Below are 12,166 nucleotides of genomic sequence, written 5' to 3' on the forward strand. Positions count from 1 at the left end.
TCTTTTTAGTTTATCCATTAGTGGCATTTTTTTTTTTTTTTTTTTTTTTTTTTTACAACAGAACCAATGAATTTAGGACTAATGGCCACAGATAGGATGAATAAGTTAGAAAGTATAAGGACACAGACATTGTTGTTTTGTTCTTCTCCTGGGCTTTGTTGACCACAACAGGTAAACTGTACAGAATATTGCCAGATTCAACATTTTAACAAAAAACGTGGCTGTTTTTGACACTACTTCAGGGGTGTCCAAACCTTTTTCACAGAGGGCCACATACAGAAAAATATACGAAGGGCTGGGCCACTCACTAGAGGTATATTGCCTCATAAGTTCAGTTATAAGTTAGCAAAATCAATCAAATGAAGGTAAATGATGCTTGTGAGTGTTGGCAGCTCATCCCTTAAAACAGAAGCTTCAGATTGATTATAATAAGGAGAAATAGGAAGGGTGTATTTCAAGCTTGTTGCAAATAAGTCATTGGGCTTTTTTCTTATCAACTAAGATATGTTAGAAAATGTTTCCAATTTTAATTGACTGAATTTATTGTGAATAATACTGTTTAATATATGTTTACATTCATATTTAAGAAGTACAATATAAGACAAGCACAAGTTTCATTTGTGGGCCATACTCCATTATACTTTTTGAATGTACTGAGGGCCGACTCAAAATGGTCCGCGGGCCGCATTTGGCCCCCGGGCGGTAGTTTGGGCACCCCTGCTCTACATGCTACAGGTGTTGGTTCTTATTATCAATATCTTCACTGGCATTAAATGTATTTCCTCTCCATTGCCTCAGAGATGACAAGGGAAATCTGTCCGAGGAAGATCCTCAATCGGACGTGGTCCATGTCGCCGAGGGATCTGAGTCACCAAACTCCTACCTGGACCAGGAGTGTCGGCGGCGATTTCCTCTGGTGGAGGAAGATGCTATACTGTACTGTTACGAGTACGACCAGAACCAAGAGACGTCATTGGCCCGCAGGGGGAGCACGCCCACCTATGGTAAGACCTCGGCCTCGTCTGAAGCCTCGCTGCTATAATTGTGCGAGCCGACAGCTCAGAGCCCTGCGAATGTGACGCTTTTGAGATGTTTATGAGACGTCTGCAGCTGTTTGATGTGTGTGTGGGCCGCTGTGTGATATTGACGTTCCCTGCGCCTCCTTGCTGCAGGCAGGCTCAGGCCCATCTCCATGCCGGTGGAATACAACTGGGTGGGAGACAACGAAGACCTGACCAAGCTAAAGAGAGAGAGCAGGAGAGGTGAGTGGGAGGCAGCGGGAGAGATACACAGAAAGGGAGGCAGAGAAAGGAGGGAGGCAGAGAGGGACAGGGAGCTAAGGTGAGTGGGTGGATATCTCATAATATCCTCACCCTCTCAGATCTCTGGGCCAATAAATAGAGGGATGAGCTGGTCTGTCAAAACCGATAACATGCTGGATATCAGTTTGTGCTTCGATCTCCTCCATGTGTTCGCAATCTACCACTGCTCCAATGTTCCCTTCCTCTCGCTCTCAGCTTTGCCGTTTCTCGCTGTTTGGATATAAAAAGTACACCGTTGCTTTGGCAACTGTAATATATCCTGAGATTGGCACATTTTGTTGGTAACTGTGGGTCTAGGTGGTAAATGAGTGGGAGGAGACTGAACTGCTTGATTGATGGTTTTGTTTCCCCTGGGGATGATGGTGATATTTTGCTCTTTTGGGCTTTCCAAAAAAAAGTGATTGTGCTATATTTATCTGCAAGAGACAGTATTTGGAAGTTTTGAGGGCTTCCTGCCTGACAACAGCCTTCTTCTGTAGGTAGTCTTTTGAAACATCAGCACTATCTCATTTCGAAAGAGAGCTTTTCAAACTGACTGGTCTTACAGTAGATTACATAATAATTTATTGTCAGTTTTGTGACATAAACTCTTGTTATATCTGGTTTGAGTGTATTGCGAGACCAAAAATAAAATGTTGATTTGTGTGCTCACAAGGCTTATTGTTTATTAATTATAATATTATATATACAGGAGAACACCAGGGAAAGCCACTAAGCATTGTTACATTTATGTGTGTAAGTTTAAGTTTATGCTCATTTTCAGGTTTCTTGTATTGTTTGCCTTTACTGTGACATGTGTATATGCCTTAACGTCATAAAGGTCTTTGAGTCCACTCAGCTCTGATTGGTTAGCTTGCCGGCTCTGTTGTGATTGGTCAACCGCTTAAAGAGGTCCCTTCCCCTTAGCCTATCGCGTATTGTAGCATTGTAGCCATAGACTGTGTCTATATATAAAGGTTGCGGCACTACCCAATAGAAGTGTGATTGTTACTTACTGTAGTCAGGGCCGGCCCTCGGCATAGGCAGTATAGGCGAATGCTAAGGGCGCATCAACCCATAGGGGGCGCCGAAAATTGAAAAAAAAAAGAAGTTAGAAATAAAAAATATGTATATTTTTTTTATTTCATAACAACACAATTTCCCGATTTTGGATCAACAAAGTACATCTTATTATCTTATACTAACAGAACTACGCCTATATTGCGTACAGCACCCATAAACTATGGCACACATCACTATGACCAAATCTTGCCTAGGGCGGCAAATTGGTCAGGGCCGGCCCTGACTGTAGTCACTGTGTTATGGAAGTTAACAAAGGAGTCCAATGGAGGCCTTTCAGGCAGGTGGGGTGTGTGTGGGAGAGAAATTCCCTCTGGAGGGAACTTTGGGATTTTAGCCTTTACAGACCATTTAAATGCACAACTACCTATATAACACACTACGGGAGAGAGCAACCCCAAAATATATTATAGGGCCTCTTTAAAAGATATTTATTGTCTCTGGAGAAGATTCTGCTATCTATTGATAAACGCTGTTTTTTAAGGCACTGTTAATTAAATGTAAAAAAAATCAACATCCATTCTGCTCTCTAAATATAGGCATTTGCCATTGAAAGACCCATATTGGTCCACAATTAGTAAACAGCTCATAGTCTTGATGGAAAATCACTCCACAGAGTTTATTTCAAAGTGAGTGTTCTAAAATGGTGCAGCATGTTGTAATTCAAACACACTCAGTGGAACCGTATAGGCATTGTCGATTATGAAGTAAAAATGTGTGTGTGTGTGTGTGTGCAGGACTGAGTTTTGCTCTGTTGTGTCCCTGCAGAGAACCCCCTGCTGCGATTTGCGAGTGAAGATAAAGCCCCGGGGGAGGGCTTCCTGCTGGGACGCAGCCTGAGTCAGAACAGGAGGAAGACTGAACGAGGAAGCAGCCCCACCCAGTACACGCTGGTCCCCGCCCTGCAGATGGAGGTGTCCCTGTCCACATCCAGCTCCGACTCGGCCTCCCTCTACCATGTCAGTCCCCTATGTCTGAGCATTACATTAAAAAAAACGTGTCGTAAACTAGCATAAAAGCAGGAGCATTTAGCAGAGCTGGGATCCTCCTGTGTCATCATTCTTGTTTGCTTTGCAGGTGTTTGAGCGTTCCTCGCTGATGTCAAGGTCAAAGAAGAAGTGCAAAGGTGAGAGCATTTTGTAAGGAGATATCCTTGAGTGCTCACATGTACTCAAGCTCAAACACGAGCAGGTGTTTTTGGAGGAATGTTTTCTGACACCCCCATCTGTCTTGCTCCCCTGCTGGCGCCTGCAGCAGCAAGTCCCATGTCTTCAATCAGTAAGCGGCGGATTTCCTGCAGAGACCTGGGTCAGGGCGACTGCGAGGGCTGGCTGTGGAAAAAGAAGGATGCTAAAACCTATTTTTCACAGAAGTGGAAGAAGTACTGGTTCATCCTGAAAGACACTTGTCTGTACTGGTACATGAACGAGGAGGTACAAATGATTGTTGATGATTTTTAAAGTAGAGCAATTAACAGCATTACTTGTGAATTGTTTAATAACTATGTGACACTGTGATTTTTCTCTGCTTTGCATTACAGGATGAGAAGGCAGAGGGCTTTGTCAGCCTCCCAGAGTTCAACATCGACCGTGCCACTGAGTGCAGAAGGAAGTAGTAAGTACTGATTTCCTCCTTTATACCCCAAGGATACATTTCCTTAGATTAGCTTTACGTTTAGCCTAAACATATGGCAAAAATTAATACTAATAGACAAACCTTCACAAAACTGACAGCAGAGACCTCATGTTGAATTTACAATCCTACAAATGTGTTTTCAGTGCAGCGGTAACCTTGTGCAAATTGCCTCTCGGCAGGAAAGAAACTGGCATATATATTGAATAATTTGGGGGATTGACCACGCAAAACGCACAATTTACAGAGGACACCTGACTCTCAAACTGTTTGCACTTGCAAACTGTCCCAGCAGCATTTTAGTATAGTAAGACAGCAGGTGCACACATTTATGGCCTTATTATAACTGTGGATATGAGAATGTAATCTATGCAGAGGACTGAAACTACCAGTAGTACATATATGGGATTATGGAATAAAATCAGTTATTAGAGTAGAAATGTAAAACTGAATTTTGTTCTCTTATGACTTGAAAATCATGTTAAGGGTGTTGTCTTCACATATGTATCTCAACCATGCCCCTCAGCATCTGGCTTTCAGGATTGTGTGTGTAAGCACGGACGAGCATGCTTGATGAAACTGACTCAGACATCCCTACAGCAATTGAAAATAAGCAGAGCCGTTTATCTTATGATGCAACGTCTTGCTGTTTTCGTGTCAGCCTGAATTGTTCTGTGTGTGTGTGTGTGTGCGTGTGCGTGCGTGCGTGTGTGCATGCGTACGTGCGTGTGTGACAGTGTGTGTGTGTGTGACAGTGTGCCCGTTTACCTCGGCAATCTTCTGTATTCATATGGTAATGAGCTATACGTCCCCGCTCTTGTGCTTACATATGATTTAAATATACTCCTTGGTTCTCTTTCAGTGCTTTCAAGGCTTGCCATCCAAAGATAAAGACCTTCTACTTTGCGGCGGAAAATGTAGACGACATGTCCCGGTGAGTTTATGAGGCCGTGATGGTCATGCTGTAAACTCCCCCAATAATATGCAGCCACATTCTGGCCGGAAATTGAATCCCCCTACGGGTCTGCCCACTCTCCTTGAACAGAGCACTTTTGCAAGGTGATTGGTCGAACAGGGAGACACGCACACACAGAAAATGCTTTATTGAATGTCAAGCTGCTGTGCGTCATGAGCGATATCCCCCCCCCCCTACAGGTGGCTGAGTCGTCTTAGTATGGCAGTGGCAGGATATTCTGAGCAGGAGAAAATTCGCCAGGACCAAGGTGAGATTAGTCACTGTTCACCGTCTGTCCCAGGTCTCTGTTCAACACTTATATAAAACACCATGATCAAGGAATCTTATATAACTGAATGATGACGAATGCATGGATGATTATTTTGCCACTTCTTCATTTGACAAGGTTTTAATTACATATCACAGGTTCACAGCAGCATCTCAGTGCATCTGCTCAAACATGCAAACAGATTCCAGATCAGCAAATGAGGCTTTTTAACACCTCTCCCAGGTTTTAATTTCCACATCCGATCCCAGCAGATCTGCTCTGTGCTGAATATAAATACTAATCTTAGCGGCTGAAGGCGTTCTTGTTGTTTTTGATATTCTGGTTTTCTTTGGCCCCTCACAAATGGACAGGAAATTATGTAACCAAGTGTGCTCTATTTTGAGGAGCCTACATAGAAACCCTCCAAATGTGGGCGGGTGAGATCAGGTCTGTCTTTGGTTTCATGAAGAGGGGGCCTTTTTCCTTCCCAGAAATGTTACTAAATAAGAGCCTAGCCACCTCCAGAAGACTTAACAGGAAGTTCTCACATCTTAGATTCATCCGTCTCCATATATAGCCTCAACGGTACTCAGACCTGGACCTGCATCACTCACCTACACTGCAGCTGCACCTGTCAGACCTCTCGTTTTATGGGCACAGTGGATGTTTCAAGACGCAGCAGTTCAGTAGCCTAACTTTTCATATGCTACTAACATGTACCTACAGTCTCAAAAGCCATGGTACATTGTCTTGTATGCATTTTAAAGGGCTTGTTTTTTATTTTTGATGTATTAATAAAAACATGACAATCTGTTACTGACAGATTACTGGAGTGAGAGTGATCACGAGGACATGGAGATGCCCTCGATGTCCAAACAGGACAGTCCTCCACCACCATATGACACCTATCCCCGGGCATCCTCAGTGAGTCTTTCAGCCTGTAGTACAGTAGATATGCTACACTTTTCAGTTTCACTTGCAACCTGTCTGTCTGTGTTTAGGTGAGTCCCTACCTGGAACCGAAACGTGGCCACCTCTCTTCTTCCGACACGTTCCAGTCCCGCTCCTCTCATGACGACTTCCACTCCGAGCCTCTGGACGGCAACAGCAGCAACAACGGCGTCTCCCCCGGGCAGAAGACGAGCATCCACCGAAACTCCTGGCAGGACCAGATGGAGAGCAACGTGAGGATGCAATACCTCCAGACGTTCCCAGTGGAGGAGCCCCTGCGTCCTGAGGACAGAGACCACCTGGCGATGGAGTACCGCAGGCAGTCCACCCTGCCCGCCCAGCGCAGCCTGCTGAAGGAACAGTACCGAGCGCTGCCGCTGCCCCTCAGGTCCAGCATCGACTCAGACGTGGGAGGGAAACCCCGCAGCTTCACCCTCCCCCGGGACAGCGGGCTCCACGCCATCCTGACCGCCACCGCCGCTGCAGCCGACCAGCGAGAGCCCCACCACTACCAGCTGGACAGGCCCCGAGGCAGTGGTCAGACACACAGCAGTTTTACACCTTTTCACATGAAACATAGACCCTTAAAGTTATAACCCTGTAGGAGAAAATACAGTGAAGTTCACCAGACTAGAACCAAAACTTGACTAATTAATTTGTTGATCCATAGAAATTATTGACTACAATTTAACAAACAATTGTAATAATCAATTAAACATTTTAGTATAAAATAATGTAGACATTTTTATTGACATTAGCCATTTCTGACTACAGGATACATTGATGAATTGCAACAAAAATAGAAGACAAATTAAATAAATAATTGTTAGTTGCAACCCTACATCAAACATGGATGATTTATCATTCATAAATTAACAAGGGTAAACTTGGAGAGAAGGTGAAGTAGCTCAGATGGTAAGAGAAAGAAGAAATTATGATTTGGTAAAAAACTTCTATCTACATATTTGTGTTTCAAGGGAAATAGACAAATATGATTACGGATTAAGTTGGCTAGTATTTATTAAATAACAACTGCAGGAAGTGCTTCCCACTAAGCTGAGGCTCTTCTAGCACATCAACACCACCTGCTGCGATGAAAATTAGTCTGCAAGTGAGAAGTGAAGAAATTATGGAAAAATCCTTGAAATGTTCCGCTCTGCTGTCCCACTCAACATATTACTGAACATTTTAAACATGGCCATTTTCAGGATCTCTGTGATCTCTTTTATTAATGCATCCATTTTTATAAAAAAGGTTTTACAGATAATAATATCAAATGTATAATTGTAGTGACTTTTAAACATAAAATGTATGGCAGTATGGCATTTAGAACAACACACAATCTAACTTAAGAAAGAATATAGTAATAAGTTCACACAAATAAAATGAAACATCCATCAAAAAGGTAAATAATAAAGTAGAAATCTGTTTTTTTTAAGGTACTAAATTAACTAAAATAAACATTTAGTTTAAAATGATGTTGATAATGACTACAATAAACCTCAATATATTTGCTGCATGAGGTTTGGTGTTGATGAAGGGGTATTTGAGATATTCTGCTTTACAGGAAATAGCTGTGATCTGAAATCTCACTGTAACATCAGTGTTTTCGTCCGCACAGCGTCGAGCCAGTGTGCTTGTTTGTCATCAGTTATTTGATCAAAGCTGCTAACAGGCAGTCAGAGCCAGCGAATGTCAAAGGTTGAACACTCGCTATATAGCTTTATTGGATTAGATTTGAAGCCAGCCCATTTTCCGTCCCTCAAAGACCTCCAGGGCGGCGAGATGAAATTTAGTGTCTTATTTGGTAGTGATTTATCTTGGCAGTCCACTCTCTCTCACACTCACGCTCCCTCTTTCTCTCTATCCTCTCTCTCATGCTCGATCGAGATGTCATTGTGCCTCTCGGCCGTGTTTGAATGGTGAAGCGAGGAGGAACCCTTTCAGCCCATGTTAATGTTGAATTCTGAACAGGATAAAGAAGCACGCCTTGGGCTCCTTTCTTCTTGTCCTCATTTATCTATTGCTCTACCGTTCACTCTCTCCACCACTGGCTGTAAAGACAAGACAGAAACACAAAACAGGCGGAAAATAAAGCTTGATACATTTCAAAGCACAGCCTCAAAGCTTCAGAACACACCACCGTGCTTCCAAAACCCCCAAATAGAGTGACGACAAACAGATTCAGAGCCCTGGTGTAGTGTCAGCATCATGCCAACAGAGGGCAGTGGATCTAAACATGAAACACAGGGGGCCTGGTCAATTCTTATGGATGAGCTGTGCCGCCTCACTCATGAAGACACCATAATGAACGGCACACCACAGAATGATGAGAAACAAAGAGTGGAAATGTGCATCCTGTGAGGCGTAGTGGAAGATCATATTATCTGAGTAAATGGGAGGGGACAAAGAAAAACACAAAATCATTGCAATAAATTGAGCTTCCATAAACAATTCACAGAAGAACTGTTCACGTTAAAAATGATATGATTTTTCAATTCAGCTTATTGCCATGACATTCTTTTTTTTAAGGAAGTCTGATTTCTTAGCATGTTGAGATCATTTATTTACACTGGAAGGAATCAAAACTGTAATTTAATTTAGAAAAACACATTTTTATTTGCAGATAGAATTGGTGTACATACATCTTTGTCACTTAAGCAGATACTGAGCAATAGAAATGTGAGGTACTTCTCCTTGAGTATTTCAATCTTATTACATTGCAATGCAGTGGAGATGGATGCAATTTATTTTGTACTATATAAAAACCCTACTACATCATTTCTTTCATAAAAGAAATCCTGGTTACTCAAAATTGAAGCAGGTTGACAGCAAGATGGTTTATCTTAGTCCCTTGACAAGCCAAATCTTCGGCCATTTCACGCTGTGCAGGTAGAAAACACCATGTTAATGTGTGGGCAGAGGCAGGCTGCAGCTACTGCCAGTTTCTTAAAGTGGAGCGGTGAGAAATGTACTGCTAAGACTAGTTTGTTAACGTTTGTCTCTTAAGTGTGTTTGTTCAGTTTAAAAAAGGAGATTTAAATAAAGAATTCTGCAGGCTGTTAACTTGTATTTTTTTTCTTGTGTCTTATGAATCTTATCCTTGAATTCAATGTAATGTTAAACCATTGTTGATTGCTTGTCCTCTCATCAAGGCCATGGACGGCGGGACTGCAGGATGCAGGCGGACTCTCTGGGAGATCTGTACCGGGCTCTGGAGCAGACCAGCCTGTCCAGCTCCGCTGACCACAGATCAGCCAGCCGCCTCGAGTACAAGCGTTCATTTGTCCGCCGTGTCAATGACCCCCTCCTCAATGACAAGCTTCATCGCCTCCGGATCCTCCAAAGCTCACTTAAGGTAACTTACTTTTTTTTGTTGCATAAAGTGTCTCTCCTGCCATACGTGTGTTTTATTACTTACTAATTAGTACCTCTATACCTCCTTCCAGAATGTTCCTCTTCAAGACGCAAACCGGTCCTTGGGTTTTTTAGGGTAGACTGATGATCAGTGTGTTGATTGAACCTCAAACGTATGGACTCTGCTTGTGCCTCACACCGCTGGCATCCCTCTGCTGGAGATAAAAGGCACCAAAACCCTTATTTTTCCCGCTCGGCTCTACATCTTCTCTTTCATTCAACCTCGCTCACCGTGCAGGAGCACCCATACTTTGTGTCCCTCTCCACTCTCTTTTTAAAGATGAGGACTCTTACAAAAAGGCAAAAAAATACATTTATCTTGTTAAAATAACAGGGTTTATGAAAATAAGCACTTTGTGTCCGTGTCAAAGACTCGACGGAGGGCTTTGTAAATCATCGCTCACTTGCATGGCCACCTCCCCGCGCTTCTGTTGAACGGTTTGGAACATTATGCTGGAGTTGTGTACAGACGCTCAGTTAGTTGATGAAGGAATTTAAAGCTATTTTGGATGTACACAACATTTTGTTATGCATGTGTGATATGATAAAGGGGTATGTTTGTTCTATGATTGTACAGAGTGTTGAGCATATATATAGTATATATATATATATATATATATTTAATATTACATTAAACAACATTGACTACACAATGTTTTGGGGTACTTATACAAATTTTAAATCAAGTGCTGTGCCTCAGTGATTGTGAATGTACATTGTACTTTTCCAAGAAGGACGAGAGAAGATTGAGAAAGCAAGCTATTCCTCAAAACAGGAGCACAAAAATAGAATGCTTGGCAATAATGAAACAGTATTGTAAATTACAAAGAAATGATGAGAATAGTTGTATATTTTTGTATGCATGCCGTCTACCTAATTGTTTGTAAGACAGTTTTGTATTTCTAAGTGCGTTTGGTCATCGGAGAATAATGGTGTCGACCGCTTCCTTGCAAAATGTAATTTTTTTTAAGTGTTAATAGAAATTACTGTATTTATTAAGTGTTTAATGTACAAGCATGCTTTGTATAACTAAAACACATTACCATGCCATTGGAAATTGATTGATATTGCACAAGTGTGCCATATTGTAGCTACACTACTTTTTTTATTGAATAAAGTATGGCAAGAGCACACTTAAGAAGGATTGTTAAATGTGTTTTTCTTATAATTTCATTTGAGATGACTATTTTTAGACACTTTTTCAAACAGCGAGCCAAACATTGGTTGACACAGAGATTCATAATGATATGCAAAAAGAATATACATGCACCCTGTGTATAAGCCTCAGGCGTTCTTATTTTGGTGCATATAATTCACAACGAATGACACAGAAGAGGAAGCAATGTAAGTATGTACAAACAAATGATTGATGATGAAAATGCATTATGATTCAGAGAGCCCCAGGATCAATGAAGAATTATTGTAAGGGGTTTTTAGATGCAGTCTACTAGTACGTTTTAGTGTTGTTGCACATGATAGTAGTTTTGCACAAAATATGGCTGTAAATAATAATTGCACAAAGTACACTGAACATTGCAATTGTTTTCGGGTATATCCTTTAAAGATGTGCACATTTTTGCACAAACAAACAGAATGCAACACAGAGCACAGTGAACTAGCCAATTTTCATAGCCACGGTGTAATGTCTCTACATATATAATACCATCTAACTGACCTTTATATTGCCCCCTGCTCTTGTGATGGTCTCCATAATGGTGCATGGTAAGGTCGGAGTTGTTCTGCATATTCATTGGAATTAGTCAGCGTGAACAACGCCTAATAAAAGAATACTGCTCCAAGTGAGATTTTGATGTCACATTTTGGCAATAAAGGAATAGAGACCCTGCAAATAATATGCAGTAATATATGATTTATTATTTTTACAAGTAAACCTGATTGGATGTTTTGTATTATGTGGAAGAAGATTATAGTTTCAGCTTTGAGCAACCTATTACATTATTCATGTTGTTATTGGAGACAGACAAATAACAAATGTATGATTCAATGATGGGAACATCTCAAACAGGGACTAGGAAATGTTTGCTTTTTTAGTTATCGCAAATTATGCAAAATTGAACACTAGAATCTGCACACTTAAATGACATGCACAGACTGAGACTTTTGTCACTAAAAGTTCATATCTGAGGAGCTCATTGTAGCACTTTGACCTGTCACCTGACACAATATTTTTCTCGTAAAGCACAATTACAAACAGTGGGTAGTCAGAGGATTAAAGCAGAGAAGTGTGAAAGACATATGTGTAAAGTTTCAGTGGTAAAACGTGATTTATTTCAGAAAAGCAAAACCTTGCAGTGAATGCTGAAACATATTTCCTCACAGCATATATTTTTGTTATTTCAGTAAGCATGGACAACTGACCGAAACTACTGTGTGCACAAAGCCCTAGAAAGGAACCCCACATGACATGAATATAACTCAAATGTTTTTCACAATGCAGTGTGGCAAAGTACATGCCAATGTGCTAATGTGAATAAACAACATGGAGAGACAGGATTCTGTATGTCATGTGTTTCCAGAGGCATCAATCCTCACCCCCTGCAT

At 41.4% G+C, this 12,166-nt stretch overlaps 1 protein-coding gene across 4 annotated transcripts in view; it reads left to right on the top strand.

Annotated features, from left to right (window-relative positions):
* The window catches only part of LOC117457993 (connector enhancer of kinase suppressor of ras 2-like), a 43,313-nt gene extending 32,587 nt beyond the window's left edge, over nucleotides 1-10,726 (top strand). For 2 of the 4 annotated variants that reach the window (XM_034098224.1, XM_034098225.1), the window contains exons 11-22: nucleotides 799-1,004; nucleotides 1,173-1,262; nucleotides 3,150-3,340; nucleotides 3,459-3,507; nucleotides 3,636-3,814; nucleotides 3,922-3,995; nucleotides 4,876-4,947; nucleotides 5,169-5,236; nucleotides 6,060-6,160; nucleotides 6,238-6,724; nucleotides 9,343-9,545; nucleotides 9,637-10,726. In XM_034098224.1, coding sequence (XP_033954115.1) covers nucleotides 799-1,004; nucleotides 1,173-1,262; nucleotides 3,150-3,340; nucleotides 3,459-3,507; nucleotides 3,636-3,814; nucleotides 3,922-3,995; nucleotides 4,876-4,947; nucleotides 5,169-5,236; nucleotides 6,060-6,160; nucleotides 6,238-6,724; nucleotides 9,343-9,545; nucleotides 9,637-9,684 — 1,768 coding nt within the window. In that variant the 3' untranslated portion in view covers nucleotides 9,685-10,726. The remainder of the gene's footprint in view (nucleotides 1-798; nucleotides 1,005-1,172; nucleotides 1,263-3,149; nucleotides 3,341-3,458; nucleotides 3,508-3,635; nucleotides 3,815-3,921; nucleotides 3,996-4,875; nucleotides 4,948-5,168; nucleotides 5,237-6,059; nucleotides 6,161-6,237; nucleotides 6,725-9,342; nucleotides 9,546-9,636) is intronic. The other 2 variants (XM_034098226.1, XM_034098227.1) reach the window with 1 other exon arrangement.
* The last annotated feature ends 1,440 nt before the right edge of the window (nucleotides 10,727-12,166 follow it).

The sequence above is a fragment of the Pseudochaenichthys georgianus genome, chromosome 14, assembly GCF_902827115.2.
Source record: "Pseudochaenichthys georgianus chromosome 14, fPseGeo1.2, whole genome shotgun sequence".
Taxonomy (NCBI): Eukaryota; Metazoa; Chordata; class Actinopteri; order Perciformes; family Channichthyidae; genus Pseudochaenichthys; species Pseudochaenichthys georgianus.